The sequence below is a fragment of the Drosophila nasuta genome, chromosome 2R, assembly GCF_023558535.2.
Source record: "Drosophila nasuta strain 15112-1781.00 chromosome 2R, ASM2355853v1, whole genome shotgun sequence".
NCBI lineage: Eukaryota > Metazoa > Arthropoda > Insecta > Diptera > Drosophilidae > Drosophila > Drosophila nasuta.
In genome coordinates this window covers 27,019,412-27,042,409 of record NC_083456.1, presented here as the reverse complement: position 1 = coordinate 27,042,409, position 22,998 = coordinate 27,019,412, and the positions used below count along the sequence as shown (strand labels likewise).

Genomic DNA, 22,998 nt, shown 5'->3' with positions numbered 1-22,998 from the left:
GTACTTTATATGAAAATTTTGTTCGCTCTGCCACTTTTATCGCCAAGTCGCCTCGCCTCGCATCGTCGTCGTTCATATTTCAATAAACGCACCGAAATTTGAATGCCTTTCGTCCATTTGCGAGTGTGCCAGAGTGTGTGTAAGACAATCGTCAATTATGGGCGTATCGGATGCGGATGCCATGCGAGACCAACTAAATACTGAATACTGGGAAATGAACTGAGCTCCCCTGACTTGACTTGATCACAACAGCTGCCCTGCTTAGTGCGAAGCTATTGGACAACCTCGATGTGGAACAGTTATTTCGGAGTGCTTGGGCATTTTTATTGCCAAGAGTTTGCGTAATTTTTGAAAAATATGCTGAACTGATGAACTAAGAAATACTACGTGGTGTGATTGAAATACACGACTTGGAAATATGCTGGCGAAATTTTGAGTTCATGTATGGAATATTATAGCCAAAACAGCCAGCGCTTGTAAATCTACGATAGGTTGGAAATTAATTTATAGTCTAAGCCTTATAATATGTTAAATAAATAGAAATATTTCTTTTCTTGTCGGTTCACTTGCATAAATTGAAATTTTGTATTTTCTTTTTCGCAAATGGTAAACCACTTATATTTCAATTAAGTAATCTTAAATATTTTAAAGTACTTTAAAATAATCTCTAAATAATCCTAATTACTTAAGCTTAAAGTAATCGACTTGTAAATACCCTAATTAAGTTCGAAATTTAAGTACATATCATAACTTAATTTTCTTCTACAGCAACACTAAATAATTCACTCAGATAAATTCAATATATATGTATATGCTAGGTATATTAGATTTGCGGGCAATAAATAAAATTGTGAAATATGTGAGTTATGCTCGGCATAAAATTGTATAAGCCGAGCTGCTATTTGCGGCAAAACTCACGAATCCGCAATAAAAATGTTTCGGCACTCTCTGAGCAAAACAAAAAACGTGTGGCAAGTGTGGAAATGAGGCACACATTAATTTGAAATTTTTTTTTTTGTTTATAGGTTTTGTTCGGTTGTGAAGTTGATGGCTTGCCATGTGTCTGGTTAAGTCACTACATGTGTTTCATTATTATTCTTGAATTTTTCTTTGCTCTTATTATTTCTTATTTTTTTTTTGGGGGCGACAATTTGAAAGCTCAGTTTGTTGTTGTTGTGGCTGCGGCCACATTTAAGCGATTTCACATTTCTTAATGATTTTGACAGCTGAATGATGTTTCATTTGCAGCTCGGCTCCAATTGTAGTTGTTTTGTATTTTCGTTTTTGTTTTCGGTTTCGGGTGTGTCATATTTTGCTTAATTTTTACACAATTTGCTTCAAGTGGCAGTCTTTAGTTAATGCCAGTCAGAAAGACGCATACGCAGATGCTGAAAGAAACCGAAAGTTGTCAAGTGAGTCAGAATCGTGACTTGCTGCATTATTTTGTTGCGGCATTAATTAGGCAACATGCCGAACAAAGGCTTCATTAATGGCAACCTGAGCAGCCAAAAGGGATTCGAATTGAGCTGTGTGCTTGCAGCATTAACAGGGAGAAGGACATGTCAAATGCCTGATGGACAGTGCTTTTAATTTTGAAGACTAATACATCATAATGCGTCAGGCTGAGGTTGAAGTCAAACACCCCGCAAGGTAGAAAACTCATTCAACCATTCCTCATTTGGTTTGTTCGTGCGTGTGTGTGATAAGTCTTTCGATGCACAAAAACACACGTACAAAATTTCACAACAGTTGTTAGTTCTTGGCTTGGATTTTAGAGGCAGCCAAATCCTCCCCTCTCCACGCATTCCCACCCCCAAAAGCAGAGGCAAACTGGTGCGAAAATCAAGCCGCTACCAAGTTGGGTGGTTGATGCAACGTCAAGGTGAAAGCCGCTTAAGGTACGCGTGAGGCACGAGGGAGGAAGCATTGTTTTGAGCTCAACATGTGCGCGATTGGATTAAGTGGCAGGCAGCAAACGAGATTCAACGATTCAAGGACAATCAACTGCACAGCGTGTGCAACATACAACAGCGTGTGGCAAGTGGACTGCGAACTGTGAACTGCGAATTTGTGGCGAACGTCACCTTCTGTCCAATTTGAAGTTAGACCGCGTAACAGAAATCCATTAAGGTGACCGTTTTATTTGCTACATTAGCAGCAATGAGGGTTAAATGCCTGCCTCTTTAGACATCTGCTGCAATTGCGAACATCAAGTTTTCAGAGGCCCACGATTTTTATTTTTATGGCTTACTTAACAAAAGTGTTAATTGACAATGCATCAAATGAGTTTTTCAAAATGCAGTCAAGCGAGATGGTCAAACGAGGACTTCAAAAGCCAGTCTGAACAAGATTTATATATACATATGCTAATTCTTGCAGCTGGCAAGTCAAACTCCTTTCTCTAGCGGGGGGAGAAGCAAGCACAAGACACAGACAAAGACAAAGATTGCGACGCCCACGTGCGTGGCATGCAAGGAATTTCCAATCAATTTTAATTGGCACGCCATCAATAAGCCAAGTCAGGCAGCTGAGCGGGCGGAGATTTGGAGTATTCTAAATTTCAAGATTTTCCGATTTTCCGATTTTCCTATTTTCCATTTCTACTTCCATTTGTCGCGTGTGTGTGTCGACATTCCACAAATGTTTGTGCATAATTTTAATTAGAGCATTTTTCCTATTTTGCGCAATTTATCTTGCCGACATCGACATCGACTTTTACTTCGACTTTGAGTTCGAGTTCTCAGCTAGTACTCGATAAGTATTTATTTATAAATGCGTGTGTGGCAAACGCGCTTCAAGTGTCAGCGTGGCATGCCACTTTTAACTGGCAATGAGTGTCAGCTCATTGCAATAAATTATTTTAAATGAGCATATCGACTCGCTGCCTGTGTTTTCTGTGTGTGTGTGTGCCTCGCATATGCTGCGCTATTCCAGGCATTTTTATGAGTTAGCCTTTGACATAGAGCCAAGGTATATGTTAGGAATTTATAGAGAAAGTGACTTATAGGGACCAAGTAGATAAATCTTTCAAGCGAGCCAATCAAAACTTCAGTTTCAGCTTCAGCATGAGTTCTTCAGCTCATTTAAATGCTCTTTGGGGCTGCACAACAAACTCATTTAAGTTTTGCGCACACACAGCGAACTGCAGTCGAGATAGGTAAAAAGGATAACAGGGCAGAAGAGCGCTGGGCAAAAAGTCTCCTGAAATTGTCGCTAAGGGATTGGCAGCGCCAACTTTTGTCGGCTTAATTGCCAAGTGTCCTTGGCCCAAGTGCAAAAGGGAGCCTTAATTGCTGACTGTCCTGCTGCCTTCCTCTATTCCTCCTCCTCCTCCTGCTCTTCTCTTTATGGTGTCGTGGCGCAAAAGCAAACAGCAAAGGCAACGGTCAGTTGTCGACCAGCTTGCGTAGGCCAAGCTCAAATGTTTAATTGCCATTTAGTCCTTTTTAATGGACTTTACTGTACTGTAGTTTCACTTGCTGCTGCTGTTGTCGTTGTCGTTGGCTTTGCTCTCCCCTGTTCATTAATGTCCACGTCTAGATTTGCGCTCACCTCCTCGGGTTGTCGATACATTATCTCGACTTTTTGGGTAGTTGCTGCCTTTAGATAAACTTGCAAATGCTAGCATTTTAATAGCCCAAGCACAGGAGACGCAGCATTTTTGACTTAATATGGTCATGCCACACAGCGTCCCTTTGCCACACACACACACAAACATTCAGTTGCTTGCCTCTTGTGTTATCTCTCCATCGTGCATGTCCTGTGCGACTCCTGTGCTGCTCCTGTGTGCTGTGTGTGCTTTTCCCTCGTTTGTGTTGCATAAATTTTTGGCTGGAATTGCTTGTTGCCACTGCTCTTGATAAGACATCGTCGATAGCATGACAATTAGCCACAACTACATTTAAAATATTGCATGTATTTGGGACTTGTCTGGGGTTTTGCTTTAATTGTTTCTTGCGGGTCTCTGTTGAAAGCACACAGAAATACAATCTGATTGCTGATATTGCCTCTCATATACGATTTCAATTTAATCCAACTCTTTGTCAGTTTGCACTGCACTTCTATTTAATGAAAAGAAGTAAAAAAAAAGAATATAATAATGTGCGCTTTATTATTAAATTAAGCCCTGCAAACGGCTAAGGGCAGCTAAGGTCTCCGCCCCCTTCCATGACATAAACATAAACTTTGCGCCTTTTGTTGAAAAAGACTCCTGCCGTCGCAATGTAATGTATCCTGGCCGCTGGCAATGGGCTAACACAACACACAAAAAACACCTTTAATATTTTCATTATGAAGTCATTCAGCGCGATTATGAACGCGTGACCCCCGAGGCGACACTCACAGCGAGCCAAAAAGTACAGGATACAACGCTCCTTCTAATGAACAACAACAAGGACAACACTTCAGCGCTGGCTGCTGATGAAAGTGGCTCAAAGCAACAGCAGCAGCAGCAACAGCAGCGAAGGCGGGGCGATTTGAGCTGAGGTAAATTACAATTTTGTTTATAAGTGGCAGTCGCCCTGGGAGGGACTCTGGATCCATCTCCGTCTCCGTCTTCTGGCTGGCCAAGTGCAGCTGTACCTAATAATCATAATAATTGCGCCATGGGCGTCGACATCGTCAACTTTTGCCAGACGCCAACACCGCGTCCAAAACGCCAACAACAATTGCTTATAAAGTGCGTGTGACACATTAACGAAAAAAAAAAGAAAACTGGGAAAAAATGGTTGAGAAAAACAGGGGAAAAAACGCGGAAAAGTGCTAAAGAAAAAGGCAAATAAAATGTTGTGTGGGGTGGAGGAGGGGGCAGTGGGCAAGAAACTTCAAAAGAAATAAAAATAAAATGAAGAAAGAAAAGTCTTTTAATGCCGTGAATTTTTCCGCGGGATTTCTAAAAAGTGCAGCAGCAGTTCAAATTCAGCGGTGTGAGAGGTGTAAGTACCTTCAAGGGGCAGGGGAAGAAGGACCAGAATGAGGAGGAGGGGTAGGCTGCGGTTTGTGCGTCGAAGAAAATTGAAAATGTTCGTGCGTAAATTGACTTTGGGCCGCGAGGACACGGACATAGAAACGAGAAAAATGTAAACTGAAAACAGAAAACAGCAAATTGTAAAATGGAAACAAGCTTGAGTTGTTCAGTTGTTCACCTCATGTCCTTATGGGGCGATCCACTTTTTCAAATTGAATTTCTTTTGGGAGCAGCGGAAGCAAATTAAAAAGAAATTAAGCCAATTTGCTTGTTGGCCAAAGGACTCGCGGCTCAATTTCAAGGCGGCCAACGCAAGTGGCCAGCCTTCCTGATGTTGTTGTGGCTCGTAAATCTTTGGCCCATAAATACCAGGAGCTCTCAAGAAAGCTCAGGACACGACGTCTCGCTTGGCCGGCGACATCTTCATTTCGGCGTGAAATTCTTTAATCTCATTCAATTCAATTAGTTCGAGTTGACTAGTTAATGCCGCGCTCTAAGTGTCCTCTTCTACGCGAATGTCCTTTTCTGTGGCCAGCTGCTTAGGTGTCTCGGCCTTAGACTCAGCTATTATCCTTGCGGTTCCCTGGCTGTCGAGCCTCTGTTGGACACTTTTGTCATTGCGCATAAACTTTTGAAATTTATGGGTCATCTTAGACCTGAGGCAAGTGGCAGGCGTATTTGTGGCTGCAGATTATATTGATCAATAATTAGCAGATAGATTTTTATATTTCAAAAAGTAATTCATCTAATTTACATAATGATCGTAGAGAAATGAGCCGGATGTCGAGCAGATTATGGTGGAAATCTGCCAATACTTTGCTTCGTAAATAACGACATTGAATTTAGTGTTCTTCAAATTGAATTCTTGATTATAAATATTATAGTAAAGCTTTAAATTTTACTGGGAATAAAAAGATGCTGGCAAATGTCTCAATCGTGTTTGTAAGCTAAAGAAACTATTGCATTTTTGCTGTTCTCTTCACAAAATTAAAATTAATATTTCGTAATTCACTTATTTAATTTCGAATATTTTTTTTTATAATTACAATTCATCACTTTGAATCTTACAAGTAAGTATAGTCGAGATCTTTCATTAATTGCTAATAATAATTACATATAGATTTTATTCAACAAATTATTTCCTTATCGAAATCCTCAATTGAAAAAGTTGTGGTCAGTGTGCTTAGAGTGTCAGAATATACATATGTACATAAATAACATATACTTTACAGATACGGGTTTGGGTTCCATTTATGTCCTGAGTAGTTTCGTGTAGTTTCCAGTAGCTTTTGTTCTTGTTCATGTTTGAAAGGTGATTAAGTAATATTCGCATTTTAAACTAGAAACTTATGTAGGTGATCTTGATTTCTATGTGGAGGTTGGATCTTGATCCGCTGAGTGCTGACTGCCGCCAGCAGAAGTATCCTGGGAAGTGTCCTGAGCAGTGGCTGCTGTGGAAAATTGATCCTCACGTGGCTTGGCATTGCCAAAAATGCTGGCTGCCTGTTTGGTGTTGGCCAAGGCATTAATGGGCTCGGTAACTGTGCGTGGATTGAGTATAATCTTCGGACGATCGTTGTCGTCTAAGTAGGAGGAGAGTGATTGATTGTTTCCACCAGATTGTTGTTGTGAGTTGCGTTCGTTGGGATTGTAGTGGCCACGACGATCGCGAGTGCGATTCTGACCAAAGTTGGCATAGCGAGCACTGTCGCTGCTTATGCTACGCTGACGCTGAGAGCCACCGCGTCCATAGTTGTTGCCATTGTTGCGATTGTTGTAGCTGGAATAGAGTGGAGAGTATGATTACAACTTTACCTCGCTTAACGGCCTACAAAAGTAGACGTTAAGTTTAAATATGTTTAGTATGGAAACAGTATTATTCTGTGTAGAACTGTTGTGTGATCGTTAAGTGAAATGAAAATATTAATAAGTTAATTTTGGTCACTAAGTCATAAATGTTTTGCTACTAGGTGTACCTCTTATAAAACTGTATATCCTGGGATAAAAACTCATGAAAAGTCAAACAGCACATTTTTCCTTTTCTTTGAAAGTCAAATTTGAAGTTTAACCGCTAAATTAAATATATCTGACGCTAGGCATAGATTGATTCTGAAGGAGTGACACTTATGTATAGGCGTGTAGAAACTCTTTCATTCATACTCACCGATGATTATTGTTGTTGTTGTAGTGCGGATAGCTGCGACTACTTTGGAAGCTAGTGGACGATATGTGAGACTCGACTCCTTGCCGAGGACTGCCCAAGCTAGAGGTGTCCTGGCTGCCGCCCAGCGAGCCAAAGTCGCTGCTGTTGCTGCCATCGTTGCCGTGATAGCCCTCATTATTTTGCTGCATGCGACCACGTCTAAAACCTCCGCCACGTCCCCCACCACGATTATAGTTTCCACCTTGACGAGGACTGCCTTGACCTGAATTGCGATCCATGTGATAGTTCGAGTTGTTGTTGTTGTTAGGACTGTGTTGCTTGCGTGAGAATTGTCCATGATAACTTTGAGCGCCAACACTGTTATCACGATGCCGATAGTTGCGTCGCTGATTATCATTGTTGTTATTGTTGCCACCGCTGCTGGATGCAGCACCACCCCCACCATTGTTGTTGCCGCCGCCAGCACCGTGTTGCCGCCGATTGTCGGCGATGTCGATGCGCAGCGGCGCCGACAAATTGTCGAGCTTAATGCGTCCGTTGCGGGACAGAGCGCGCTTCAGTTGATCCAGTGTCTCGAACTCCACATAGCCGTAACCCTTGAACTCATCCGTCTCGCGATCCTTGATCAATCGCACATTCTTCACATCAAAGTCATTGAATATCTTCATCACATCGCCTTGAACTAAACCCTTGGGCAGATTGCCCACAAATGCAATGTAAGGCGGTTCTGTGGGCACTTCACGATTCCGAGTGCGAAAGTTACGATTGCGATTATTGAAATTGCGATATTCATGATCATGATTGCCGTTGTTGTAGTTGTGGTTGTGGTTGTTATTGTTGTTATTGGACCGATCCGCCATATTCCTACGAGCTTTCGTCTTTGTAAACAATTTAAATTTTTATCAGTCCGGAGCTCGTATTTCCAGACGCTTTGAAGTGACATTAGAATGACACTTGAGTTTGCCATCGAATTTTGAGAGATACACTTTTGACAGATGTAGCTAAAATAATATAGAATATTTTTGAATAAATCATAGATTATACAATTCTAAAATTAATTGCATCTCTGCTCTCTTTAACGTTTAATGGTGCTCATTGAAATTTCATTTCTAATATGAAGAATTTGAATAGGTTTGTCAATTACAGATATAGCTAATAAAAGGTATATGTAATATTTATAATTTTTCTATAATAAATACTATTTTTAACATTATTAAATTAATTACAATATAACCAAGCCAAAACTTAATCATAATTCTTTTTACATTGTTCTGTTTAACATTTTAGGGCGCTTATTTAAATTTCATATCTAATAGGAAATTATTCCCAGATTCAGCTATAATAATAGTTTGTTCTTATTAAATTGATAGTCTCACCAATATTTATAAAATTCTGTAATTAATTGCACCACCGCCAAGCAACAACCTCGTTATAATTCATGCATCTCCTTTGTGCTGTTTATCGTTTTATGGCGCTCATTTAAATTTTCATTTCTAAAGCGAAAAACTTGGCCAAAGCCAAGGTAAATCATAAATGATAAATGTTGGCGCCTCTCAGTGTTGTTTCCTCTTTTTACCCTCTTCTCTGACTTGTCTCTTTGCCTTTCGCTAAAATGCACGCAAAACATGTGTAAGTAGCGAAGCAAATGGCTCCATCTCCAGCTTCAGCTTCATCTTGTTTTGTTTGTGTTATGGATAATAAAAACAACAACTGCAATGTTGACGACGACGACGTCGACGACGATGGCGAGTACATGAAAAAGTCAACTGTAAATAGTGAGACCAAGCAGAATCAGCAACAACAGCAACAACTATAACAATAACAACAAGTAGAAGAACAACTACCGCGTTTTGTTTGCACGACGAACTCATGACTCATTTTTGTACATTTGTCAAAATTTTTGCCATACATCATTTTAAACAGTGCGCGCCACTGAAGCAAAGCAGCTCAGTGGCTGGGGGAAAGTGGCATATACATATGTAAGGCTAAGAGGGGAGAGGGTAAGTGAAAGGGGCCAAGGGCCAGGACCGGAGTCATTTCGGGTACCAGTTGGAGCATTATGCACTGTGAGAGAACAGAACAGTGGTCAACTAAGAAGGAAAAGTACTAATTACTTGACTAATAATAAAAAATAATAATAAAATAAGAAATAAGTAGAAAACTATATAAGCAAAGTAAAATTAATGATTTTTTAAAATTGAGTGAATATTCAAAAATGATGCACAACATTGAGGAAAAAGAAAATATTTAAATTGCAAATACAAAACAGATTTATCTATTGAAGATTGAAATATTCGAGTAGTAGAGATTTATATTTTTGTATTACAAAGTTTCAACTATGTAGTAAAGTTTCGATAGTGATAAGACCTTCATCTTCAAGAAAAAAATATTTTTATTAGAATAATTTACAATTGATAGTGAATTAAATTTAAAAGAGGAGAGTTCAGAGCATTTCTACTAAAATAGATTAATTTCAAGAGAAACTGTGTAAGGAACATAAATATTTTTAAGAGGCAAAAAATAAAGTAAAGGGAAATGTAAAGAAATATAAATAAATTTATACAGTTTTCCATTATTTTATTATTTTATTCTAATTCGTGCCAAGCTGTTAAATCTTATTTTAAAATCAATTTATATTTTGCTTTAAAATTTACACCTTTTGCAGTGTTTAGCACCAGTGTGCCTTGCGATTGCAGACATTGTTTTTGGGAGTATTTGGGGGTTTGGGATTCGGCACACGCCAACGCATGGGCCAAGATAAATCGTCAGCAACACGGAATTAAAAACTGATGTAGCGATTAATTTATCACTCACTCGGCAGCAACACAAGCAGCAGCAGCAACAAAGGCAACAAGAACTGCTTGCAACTGGCAGCAGCAACAGCAGCAGAGAAGAGTTTTGCCAGCTAGTGGCAATATTTAACTAACAAGTTGCAACAACAACAACAACAGCATTGCCTGGGCAGTTGCAGTTACAGTTTCATCCACGTTGAGCTGAACTTCGAACCCGATGCGGACAGTAAATAAATTACGAGCAACAAATAAACGCGCTCGGCTGCATCGATGGACAGTGAGGCAAAAAAAAAAAGAGAAAAAGAAAACAAAAGCAAATGGCTAAAGCGGAGACAGAGGCAGCAAAAGTGAAGAGCGTGGCAAAACGAGAAATGTGGACAAACAAAGACAAGAAAACGGAACCGGAAACGCTTTCAGCTGTCGAATTTGTATGAGCTGCTGTTGCTGATGTTGTTGCTGCTGCGTGCTGCCGCGTGCCTCGTGCCCTTGGCTCATGCTCATCCTGTCTTAGGTCAGCAGAAAAGCTTCATCTCCATTTCCATTTCCAGCATCCACATCCTCCTGCTTTCGTTGCTTTCGTAAGTGTTCAATCATTTGATTGTTGCAACAGTGCAGCACACAGTCAAAAGAAGTGAAACACCGAAAAGGATTTATGGTCATCGATCAGAATTAATGAAGATTTTGTTTTAGTGCCCGCTGACAAAGCTCTTTCTCTCACACTCTTACATTTGCAAGGACAGCACTGAGGTATACTACTGTAAATGTACATAAATATATCTGCCTAAGCAGCTTCAAATAGAGCATTTGTTGTTAATCGTTTCAGCTTGAGTTGCAATTCAAGTACGAGTATTACACTACATTAGCGAAATTAAATTGATTTTCCGTTGCGCCTGTTTCGATTTTGTTCCCTTTTCAAGCATTTTTTTTTGCTTATGCTGTTGTTGTTGCTCTCTCTCTCTACCAACCCCGGAGTAGTCGCTTTTCACCACCTTTTCAACACGATTTCTACTTTGCGTCTCGTCATAATGAAGACCAGGGTTTGATTTATGCTGCAGCGCCCGCAAGTATGCAGCACAAATATTTTTATGACCCACAATATATGAAGTTCGCTCCTCCTTCTATATCTACTATCTCTCTCTTTCTCTCTATGGAAGCACTGCACTTGTGTTTGAACGGCCCACGCACTAATCATATTAAATGAAATTCATACGTCGCCGCATTTATGCGATTTACTTTCAGCACGAGAGTTTTTGCGAGGGTTGCTAAAACCTTTTCACATATCAGCAACGGCAGTTGTTGTTCTTGTTGTTGTTGCTCTCGTTTTTCGTTGTCGTTTAAACTAATTGAGTGTTACAAATTTTATGTGCAAAATCTTTAAGCTAAATTGAAATTTGTTTTGTTTGCTTTTAGTCTGGTGCCTGGTTTGTTGTTGTGGAACATTTTTCAGATATGATGCGGGTTGTATATGAACCCATTTAATGTTATGTGCGCATTTCGTTGTTGCTCAACGTAAGTGCGTTGAACCATTTGCCAAACCTTGAGGTATGCTTATCACTTTAAAGTATTACCCAGTCGAAAGTTGGGGGTTGTATATTTTCGCATATTTATAGTTATATTCCTTATATTTGCTGTTTGTATCTTTATTATGCATCTCTTAAACAACGTTTGTTGGCTGCCAACAAATTTTTGATAATTGCCTCGCATTTTTCGACAATTTACATAATTTATGATGCAGTTGCAGCCCACGCCTTGAGATCAAGGCTGCATACTCAAAATTGGCTAGATGATTTGTGCCGCTTGCAGCTTAACTTGGCTCACAAGATAACAGCCTCCAAATTTGGCGACAGTCTCGAGTGCAATAAACAGAGAAGCAAGAAATAATACAAAACAATGAAACAAATTAAACTTATATGTGCTTGTTGTGGAGATTTATCATTTTTGTGTTGTGTTGGGCCCCATATATCACAGTGCTCGAGTGGCAGGCCAATAAAATATGGCCACTTGTTTAGGGCCTGGCCAATTACCAAACACAAGTCAAAGCCAAACCATGCGCAAAAAAGCTGTCGCGCAAAATTTTTTGAAAAATTAACATTGCGTGTCTATAGCGTAGCAATTGCATTGGAGCAAGATATATAGAGTATCTATAATAGTCGAGTGTAGAGCTGAACTGTAGATTTATGCCAATTTAAAGAGACACAACTTGCAGCTTGATGCTGATTTATGGCACTCGTCCGAACTCGAAATGTTTGGCAAGGGGTTCCAAATGGTGAACACACAACTCTTCTGACTGGTCATAAATTATGCGTATGATCAAATTGCTACCTTCATGTCGAAGTCGAATTCGAATTTGAAGTCGTTGTCGAAGTCCGTTTCTGTGTTGTGCTTTCAATTAAGTCAATTGATTTTAATTAGACCATGACTTAAACATATTTTTTTTGTGTAAGCATATTCCTAAGAAATTATTATTAAACACGCGACTCGCGTGGTCTTCTTGCTGTTACCTCGTCACAGTTGAGGCGGCTGTAACATAATATCGCTGAGCAAAGACTCTAACCAATTCAGCTCAATTAATGAGAATTACGATGGCCAAGTTGTGAGTAGTAGTAGTTGTAGTAGCATAATGCACCAGCAGTAAAAGCGGAGACTGAGTGCCCACATGTAATGCCAACTGCTGACAGAGGAGGGTAGCTTTGAGCTCAGCTCCTTAATTGGTGACAGCGAGCAGCAGCAGCAGCGGCAACAACGATGACAGAGCGAGGGACTCACATGCGATGCGATGCGACGTGCTTCAATTGAGGTGATCAACGTTAATTAAAAGCCAACAAAAGACAGTGAAATTGACTCAGCGATGGCGACTGTTCTGTGTGTTTGCCTCATTAAGTGGTTGCCACGCCGCGCCCACATACGCGAGGCACGCCGCACTCCTTGCCTCTTGCTCTCTTCATCTTTGAGTGATCGAGATGAAAAATTAACATTTCGCGCATCATTAAAATTCCAACAGCAGTTGGTTAGGCAAACACAACTATGATGCCGATTGGGAATGGGACTTTCAATTGGGACTATGAATGGGCCATATGGAACAAGACTATGCGGTTGACAAATGCCGCAACGTGCTCAATGTTTCCACTTTGTCCACTTTTCCATCTTTTCCACATCTCAGTGATTACTGTCGCTGCTTCAGCTGTGTCGCAGCCTGTGGCTCATTTGTCGCTGCGCGAGAGGCGGGCGAGGGGAGCGGGGCGAGCAAATGAGTAAAACAAATGCGTCAACACCGAATTTTCATTTGGTTAATGTGTGAAAGTGCCTTCTTGGCGAACAACAACTACTGCATAGATGGAAAGAACTGTCTCACTGTCTCGACTACTTACAAAACGCGTACGTACATAAGCAGGCATCAGTGAAATAATAACATGAATTTATCAATTTGTCATGTTGATATTTGTTTGGCAATTTATTTTCCTTCTGCGACATGTGCTCAGCCAGCCTCCGCAGATCTCTTTCCCTTTCCCTTTCCCATTTCCCTCATTTCCACTCCGTCCAGTTCCGTTTGTCGCTGCCCACGTTTTCTATTCTCTCTCTCTCTATCTTTTTTTTTCGTTTTCTTTTCTTAGATTTATTTTTAGGCAGGCGTTCTTGTGTGCAACTTGAGGCATGTGCATGTGCAATTGTGGGGCAGTAATTGATTGTCGTACTTATCCTACTTACAGCGAAGTTAATGAGCAATGCTCGAGGTATTATTGTAAAAGGTTTTTCATCTGCTCATCTGCTAGGCGCAGCAATATTGTTCTACTCAAAAATGTATTAATTTCCAAATGGGAAATATAAACCAAGGATCGACTAAAATAAATATTAGTAATTAATATTATACGAATGTGTTATAATTTTGTTTTACATATTTGAAAAAACATATATTTTATTATATTTACCATACGTTATTAGTAAACAAAATTAGAAATTAATTGGTAATAGTTCTTCTAGTAAAGGTATTTCATTATCAACAATTTACTTAGCCAAGGCAAGACTGAAAAGAATACTAGTGTGTATTTAATATTGTACAAAATAAGTTAAAAATATTTTTTGTTTCTGTGCTCGAAGTAGTATTTTATTTTACTATGTTTAACAAAGGTTTTCTATATGTAAAATTTTCTTTGTGGTGCCTTAACAACATTTTTCTTCATGTTTACAAATTTTAAAATTAATTGCTGGTATTATTATTAATATACAATTATTTTGAAATAACTACAATAAATTTATGGTGGATGAATGTAAAATATAATAATAATAAAAAACATATGATTTTAAAATATTATTAACAACTATTAATTTGATTTATTTGTTCTATGAAGACTTTTGTAATATACCAAATTGTTTTAGAAATAAAATTGAAGTGATTTCCAATGTAGATCTACTTTATTTGTTTACACACATTGTGTTTATTGTGAAAACATAGTTTGTAAAGATTCTAGAACGACATTTGTAATAGGTAAACATCCGAAATGGAATAGTCTTGCCTAAATTAGTCATCTCAATTTTATGATCTCGATAAGTATTCGAACAGAAATGCGTGTGTGTGTTTTTGTATCTGCACCTTGAAACGAGACAGTCACAAATCATTCAGCAGCCAGAAACAAACAAACAGGCAGACAGACAGACAGAGAATTTAAACTCATTTAACTTAGCATAATAAGCGGTGCCTAGAAGGAGCCAAAGGGAGATGAGATCCTGAAGCATTTCCCCACGCAAAACGCGGCTGCCTGTCGCTCAACGTTCAACGCTGATGATTATGATGATGATGATGTCACCTTATACAGCAGATACACACACTTGCCAAGAGCGAGAGACAGAGAGGGGGAAGAGGGGCCATAGTAAACACGACCATAAAAACCATTAACATCTGGTGTGATTAACTCTTAAAACGGCGAGTGAAGTCCGTTGGCTCCTAAGCAGCCACCGCCGCAGCCGCCCCAGCTATTGCCGATTGGTGGAGCAGCTGCTCAGTTGAGGAGAGGAGAGGGTGGGAGGTGCTCAACTCATTCACACGGCAGCCAGTGCATCAAAATGGGAATCGAGTCGAGAGTCGGAGTCGGAGTCGGGAATTGGACTCGAAGTCAGAGTCGCGTCGTCAGCTTCTTTGTCGCCATCGTCGACGTCGTCGGTTGACGTCGCCGTACGCTTTTGGAAATTTATGAGTTTCGCTTGAAAAGTATTTTATTGCGTTTATAATTGTGTGTAGTTCGAGTGTGTGTGTGTGCAGCGGGTGTGTGTGAGTGCCGCATGGGAAATGAATGGGCAGCTCTCTTTGTGCTTGCCCCCTTTTCGATTCCCATTGCCGTAGCTGCTGCTTCACTCTGTAAATGTTGCACATAAACTCTTTAACACTTTGCCTCTCGTTGCAATTAAAAAATCTACTTATTGGTGGAAAGTGTTGCTGTTGCCTTTGACTGCTCATCGGATATGCGACATTGTATCTGTATCTGTAGCTGTAGCTGCGTCTGCTGTCGTATCTGCTCTATACATTAGGCAGAGTCTCCCCTCGCTCTTCTTCACCCTCCTCTCAATCCGAATCGGCTGCTCCACTTTTGTGTGTTTGGGGGCACCGCATCATTTGTTTGCGTAACTTTATTAGACTCTTGAATTGCGTGTTTAGTTTTTGAACAATTTATGTGCCAGCTCCTCTTGTGGGAAACTTTGCCTACCATATGTGTGTGCGGCAGCCACATTAGATGCACATGCACATCTGACAGATACATCTAACAAGTGTGCAAGCTGAGCTGAGCTGAGCTAAGCTGGAGTGCAAGTCTCAGAGGTCAACCGAGTTTAGCCGCTTTGCACGGCCGCTTGATTAATAACCAAAATTAAATTGAGAAACATTTTTTTAAACACAAAAATTAAAACATACAAATTGCCAGTTATTTGTTTTGCCAGACATGCTAAAGCGGGAAACAGGAAAGCAAAGAAAAGGGAAAAATGGGGGAAGTTCTCGAGGTACCTTTCCTGTAAAAGAAAAAAACAAAAACTTGAGACGCCGACGACTGAGACCCGCAGCTTGTCTGCTCGAGTTGAGCAAAGAACGGACAACAAGAAGCAAAAAAAAAAAAAATTCATTTTCCACGTAATTACTCTGCTGTGATTAGTAAAATTAAACTTTTCTTTTGCATTTCCTTTTTGCCTTTTGATTTCTGTGCGCGGCTGCAAAAAATGGCGGCATTTTCTTCTCGCTCACTTATTTATTTTTTTTTTCCCTACAATTTTTTGCCTTCGTTCGTTCTCAGTTTCATTTAGCGCTACGTTTTTCATGGGAAAAACTAGAAAAGCGCGTAACGGCCAATTACAAGGATTGATTGTGTATGAAAATCTCGTTGTTGTTGGGAAAAACTTTTGCTCAGTGTTGAAAAGTTCTCGCGCTCATTTTTCGTATTTGGCGCTCTCTCAATGCATAAGGTGTCTAATTTTTCATCGCCGACAAAGATTGACGGCGTTTGTCGAGCGCAATCAAAAATTTCTTTTTTACACCAAAAATACACACACATTTTTTTCTTTCACTCGCTTTTTGTGCGTCGCAGACACTTTAACACTTGAATAAATATTTGTGCGACGGCGGGGAAAGGGAAGTGGAGATTTTATAATGCCACAAAATCCAAACTAATTACTCAAGCAGTCCGACGGTTGGTCGGACGCGCGCATCATTTCACTTGATATCCTGTCACAGGATACTCCGAAGCCGAAGCCGAAGCCGAATGCCAGTTAGGCAGACAGACAACATCATCATCATCATCTGCCTAAAATAAATGTTTTGAAAATAATTTCGTGTTATTTTTCTGAGCCTGAAATCGAAAGAGAAAAGTGTCACTGGCGCGTGTGACGAAAATTAATATTAATTTGCTGTGTCAATGCATTCGTCATAGTCCGTGCCGAAGTAAAAGTGGTTATTCTCTTCCCTAGCTCATTAACATTTCAGTAGCACTTGAAAAGGGGTGAAAATATTTGTTATTTTGGGTGGAAAATTTATGCAAAAATCAAAAATAATATTTTTGGGGTTTGGCTTTTGATACATACAATATATATTATATTTGCAGGTGTTGAAGCTACGACGTAGTTGTCAACTGCTCTCGAGAGAATTTTCCAGCTGTGCTGCCTCAGCTTCTATTTCTTTTCTTTCTGTTTTTTTTTTGTGGTCACACGCTCGACACACGTTCGGTTGAAATCTATGCGTTGTTTTTGGTCCTGGAGTGACAATTTACGGTTTGCTTTCGCCTCATCATCATAAACACGCGGCGAGAGCTGCTTAATTTTGGGATCATCTCGATGCGACACGTGTTGCAAACGTAAAGTGCGGAGAGTTGAAGGTGTCATTATCATCCCTCCAATGCTCTCTGGGGAGTTGATGTTTACATCGTTTTGTTGTTAGTTGTTTAATTTAATTAATGCCTTAGCGTGAGAACGCGATTACTACTGTTGAACTTTAGTTGCATTTCTTATTATTGCTCTAACCTGTAGTCATATGTCTGACAGCTGACAAGTTTCATGTATGAGAGAAACTCTTCAGTTTTCAGTCTGCCACCTTTCACAAGGAAGCAAAAAAGAACTTGCGCGCGACATCTCTAAATATTTTGATTAGTTTGCTGTAAATTGTTTGCATTGCCCAGACTGTGTTGCTTGTTGCTTAGTTTTGTTTGCTTAGTCTCACTTAATTTGTAATTTCTACGGCCTGTCCCCGTGGCAACATTTGGTACATGTTGCATTTGCTGACAAACTCAAGACAGCTAGTAGGAAGTTTCTTTTTTTCTCACTCTCTCTCTCTGTTTTTTGGTTTTGTGGCAATGTGGCAGTGACAGTGGCAAAGGCAGCTCAATCAAGCGCTTAGCTAACTGTTAACTTAATAGTTGAAGAGCACATGTGTGAGAGCTTAAATTACATTTGACATTTACGAGTGGATAATAAAAATTTTTACAATGGCCGACGCCATTTTGCTAGAAGCAGGCCAATTGAGTTAAGGATAGGGTAACGTTTCGATTTCAAACTCAAACACAAACTTCAACTCAATCTTATTCCCAGTTCCATTCTCTGTGTCTCTTCTCTCTGTGTAATGGGTAATGGCCATCAAGTGCAGATCGCTCGTAAAACACATTTTACAGTTGGGCACATTCAACTTTTGGACGAACGCGTCGACACGGTTGTGTTTTGCTGTTGTATCTTGGACACACAACACTTGCTCTTTTCTGTGTATCTTCTGCTCTTGTTCTGTGCATTTTTAATTAATTGACTGTAGTTTTTATGGCTTCATTAATTACGCAGCGCGAGCCCTTTGCCTGAGGGAAACACACGCTTTGGGGTCCTTGACGTCATGCCACATGCCACCAAAAGTCGTCTATTGAATTATGCATCATCGATATGTGAAATGCTGTAAATATCAATAATAAAAGTGCGCTGTAAAAGGAGAGAGAAAGAGATTGAGTGAGAGTGGGTGACACAGGAACGAAGTGCATTAAAAATTTATTAGAATTTGCCTGTGACGCGTGTCCATATGACTACGACTTATTGCTGGGATGTTGTCATAAAATAATAATCTTTATGATGGCAAAATTTTAATACAATATTGAGAGTTCGAGACACGAGGTTAAGGAGGAGGTTATGCCACGCAGCAATGCGTCTATCTGTCATTCGAAGATTCATAAATTCACTTTAATTGCTGCAGTGATTTTTTCGCTTTTACTACCAAAATCCTCCTCCAATACGATGCGATATGACCATAGACAGCTTGAGGACTCTTTGTGCCGTGTGCTCTTCACTCTCTCCCCTCATCAACAAAGTGATAAAAGCGTTCAAGTGCGCCGTTAAAATTATGTTCATTAATATTCAACTATTTAGTGACTGAGATTAAGTTTCTTAAGTGCCAGTAACACAGTTCGCAATTGGATTGCTCTGCCGGAGTCTAATCAATTCTCAGAATTTAAAAGAAACAACAAGCTAACATATTTTGCTATATATTTCTAAGAATTTTAATACTTCAAGAATGTTAAGGGCATGAGAACATTACGGAATTCCCAATGTATTATCTCTAAAGTAAGTAAGAAGTGTTTTTAAATATTAAAATAATTTTCAATTAAATATAAGTAATACACATGTACGTATTCTTGGAAATTTCAGAAGCTAAAAGATTGCCAAATTACTTAGCAACTGTATGCTTTTAAAAAGGTTTCTTATCAACTGTGACATAAGCAGTATATTAATATTATTCACAGCTGACTCAATATTAACAAACATCAGGCATTTTTAATTTCACGCTGGAACTGTAATTACAACATATTCTTTAGAATTTCCACACAGATAATTTCCGTTGGATTTGATGATAAATTTCTGAATTTGTTGTTGTCCATAGTCTTCCTAAGTCTTCTTACATAAGTCTGCGCAATTTTCAAACAACTTTGCTAGAGAAATAGACTAATTATATTTCATTAAACGAAATAAACTTCAACAAATATTAAACTATAAATTAGATTAATTTAAGCTTCCAAAAATATTTAACTTTATTTGCATAACACAAATCTATTTAATTTTTAATGTTATTAATTTTGTTTTAATTTCATTTGGTACCATTATTTTGAATTGTGAACCAACTGTTCCACAATTGTTGTTAATTTTTATCATCACACAAAATATAACCAAATATTCATTTCAGAATCAACTTAACAAAATTCATTTGTAATATATTTCGAATTAGAAAGAACTGCTCGCTGCACCTGTTCGCCATGTTTTCGGACAGGTAAACATCACACCTCTGCGTCACTTGCGACAACGAATCAGAGTTGAGTCACGCCTCTGGCAGCCATTGGCCAAGTTATTTGCCACACGGCTGACTGTGGCAGCATAATTGTGTGGGTTGTGCTGCTGTTGCGTAGCTGGAGATGCATAGCTGCAGTCATGTTTTGTTTTGACCATGCCTCATTTAGATGCATTTTGGCCAATTTATTTAACGATCGATCGTAAAGTGTTTTGCCGTTGGCCTCCGTTTGGCTTCGCTCAACACCTCTTTGGCATGCCGCTTTTTCGATATAGTACGTACACTACACTCGCCGCTTGTTGTTTACGTTTTTAAGTGAATTTTCATATTTTAATGTTTGGCAACATTGTTGTCTCACAATCCCGCAACGCGTCGCTTTGCGTTGCGTTGCGTTGCTTTGCGTTGCGTCGCCTGTTGGAGGTCGTCGGCGGTCATAATTTCCGGCGTGGAATTCGTGGAAGTCGCCGATGCATAAAAATTGCGTTTGCCTCTTTCTGCTTTTGCCACAACTACGATGAAGAGAAAGAGGGGCAGCTCGTAAAGTTGCCGCACACAGACTGGACGTTTTATAGGTGGAAGCAACAGAACACACAAAGGTGTTTTCCTTAGCATTCTTTCATTCAGAGCTCGTTTATGTTGCTTTGAAAAAATGTCAAAGCAAAATGCCAATATAAAAATTTTGCCTCTTTGATGAAACAGCAGCAGCAGTGAAAACAAGAACTGTAAACAAACAAGGTCTATATGGATATATGAGTGTATGAATGTTGTTTGTGAGTACATTCATTCTACTCCAAGAAATGGCGCACATCATTTGCGTTGAGCTTGAAATTTTAGATGCAGGCCGCAGTCAGTTTTGCGAAAGTTTCAACTAATTAGCCAAGAGTTTCGCAGCAACAATAAGAGGTAGAAAGAAACAGAGCAGGAGAGTGGGGGAAAGAGAGAGAAAGAGAGAGCTGTAGGCTCTATAGACACGACTAGACGTGCGTGCGTTGGCCATTAAAAATAATTGAAATTGAATTTGAAAATAAACTGAAAAATGCTTCATCTTTTGGCGTTGTAGCGTGTTGTGGATTTGGCTTTTTGGATTTCGGTTTTTGAGATTTGAGATTTTGGATTTTCTTCTTGTTATTTTGGCGGAAAAGTGTGGCACACGGCGCGCTTGATTTGTGCCGAGTGGGTGAGGCAAGCAGAGTGGCAGAGGATTTGTGCGGAAGGGGTTGGGGGAGGCAGATCGCCTTCGATTAAACGTGCGGCTGCATTTTCACGTATTCTCAGGAAATGTGCGTTCAATTCGAAATTAGTTTTTCTGCTTTAAATGCGCGCGCGCTGAGAAAAATTTAATTTATTGCCCGCCTCGAGAGCATTGAAACGGTGTGGCGTATTTTTAAGTGAAATGGATTGAAATGAAATGATTTTTCATTTATTTTAGTTTCAGTTTTTTTTTTGCTTTTTTGTTTTTGCCCCACGTTTGCTGACGTTGGCGGCAAGACGCCAACCAGACGCAGACGCTTTTCACTCTTTCGTTCCTTTTTTTTTTGGTTTCTGCTGTGCCTGGCCCCAAAAATGCCGACGAAAATTTTGTTGGCCACAAATTCGTACCTAAATGCGAGCGATTTGCCTCCCATCCAAACACAAAACAAAAAAAGAAGAAAATAAATTGAAACAAACATCACATTAAGTGGTTGCACCTTTGTGCGCACAGGGTGTCAATGCAAGGCATCAAGTGTTTTCGACACGACAGCAGACACCCTGTGCGTGGCAAACAAGAACAATTTTGTGGGACGAGTTGGCGTCTATTTTCGACAGGCAACAAAAAAGGCACCAGGCACTTTCGCAACTCGAAGTAGGTTGACGCCACCTAGGTATTTCGTTTCACAAAGGTTGCGATTCGAGGAGTTTCGCACCTAGGCGATGGGGCATGCAACACGAGGAGAGACGGGGAGGGGGGGCGAGGCAGAGGTGGCAAACAGACGTCCATCAGCGCGACAAGCCGGCGTCAGTCGCTCGTGTACTGCAATTATGCAGACAACATGTCAACGCGAATTGTTCACATTGTCGAGCAGACGAGGCGCGGCAAATCGCTTGACGGCTGACTGAAAGATTGGGCGAAAGTATAAAAAGGGCTGCGTACTAGTATATAAAATGGGCGTGGCAAATGTGGCAATCGCAGCTGTGCTGACGCCGAGGTAAAGACGAAATCACTGCGTGAATTTCGCGTCTAATGGTCAATAAATATGAAAATTTTATTGACTTAACCGCAACACGAGAGAAGCTTCAAATTTAAAATGCACACACACATCATGTTGCCACATCATCATCAGAAGCATCATGATGATTGAGGAAGTCTCTCAAGGCCTGCGCACGTCTCACGTTTGCTTAACAAGCTCCCTGGAGTGAAATAAAAGCGAAAGTGCAAAAGTATTTGACTACGTGATGTGCAGCTCATATCGAACTCAATCTATATAGACACTTGAGTAGGTGTTTTGTGGTTTCTCTGTTGCCAATTAGCTTCGTTTTGCCAGCAGCTGGCTAGCACTTTATTTTGGCATTAATTAATGCAGCAACAGCAACAGCAGTCTGACTCATTTGGCCTATTGTCGCTGTCTGCGCGAAATTAATCAAAACTATATAGCATATCAGTCGAGGCGTGTCCAAGTGCTACTTGCTAGGTGCTACATTGTCTCTGTTGTGCACTGTCGAGCGCATGGAATCGAATGTTGCACTCGCTCTCTCTCTCTCTCTCTCTCTGCGTTGCAATGCCACAAATGAACTCATACGTCGACTCGGGTCTGGGGACTGAGGCTGGCCTAGACTCTTGTTGTTGCCTGTCAACACTTGCCAATTGTTTATCTGCGCCATTGGACTTTTCCACATAAAAACGCCAGAAGCTCAAAATGAAATATGAACTATTTTAACGCCTACTTAATTTGTTTCTCTCTACTATAAATTTAAATTAATTTAGCGTTGAAGTGAAAGTGTTAAAAGCAAAACTTGCAGCAGACAACGAACAAGAGTTCATAGTTGGCCAATATTTTAATAAATTTTGTGTTTTTCGTCGAGGTAGCATTCTATCGACCTAAATAAATAAAGATATGTTATGTTTATGTGCAAAATATTAAAGACAAACAAAACTGAATGGGTCGCATATGTCGCCGCCTGACCAATTCATAAGTCTGCACTTAAGGCAACAGCAGCTGAGAACAACGGGCAAGGACAAGAAACAGGACAAGGACAAGCACAACCTGTGCCAAGGTTGACAGGAGGCAGGAGGCGGGAGGCGGTTGGCAGGAGACAT

The 22,998-nt window shown here is 40.0% G+C and overlaps 1 protein-coding gene across 1 annotated transcript; it reads right to left on the bottom strand.

Annotated features, from left to right (window-relative positions):
* Positions 1-6,055: 6,055 nt before the first annotated feature.
* LOC132786810 (GATA zinc finger domain-containing protein 14) lies at positions 6,056-8,085 on the bottom strand. The gene is made up of 2 exons (XM_060793473.1): positions 7,131-8,085; positions 6,056-6,746 (listed from the first exon to the last, which is right to left on the bottom strand). The coding sequence occupies exons 1-2, from the start codon at positions 7,988-7,990 to the stop codon at positions 6,335-6,337; spliced, it is 1,272 nt and encodes a 423-aa protein (XP_060649456.1). The 5' UTR covers positions 7,991-8,085; the 3' UTR covers positions 6,056-6,334.
* Positions 8,086-22,998: the final 14,913 nt, after the last annotated feature.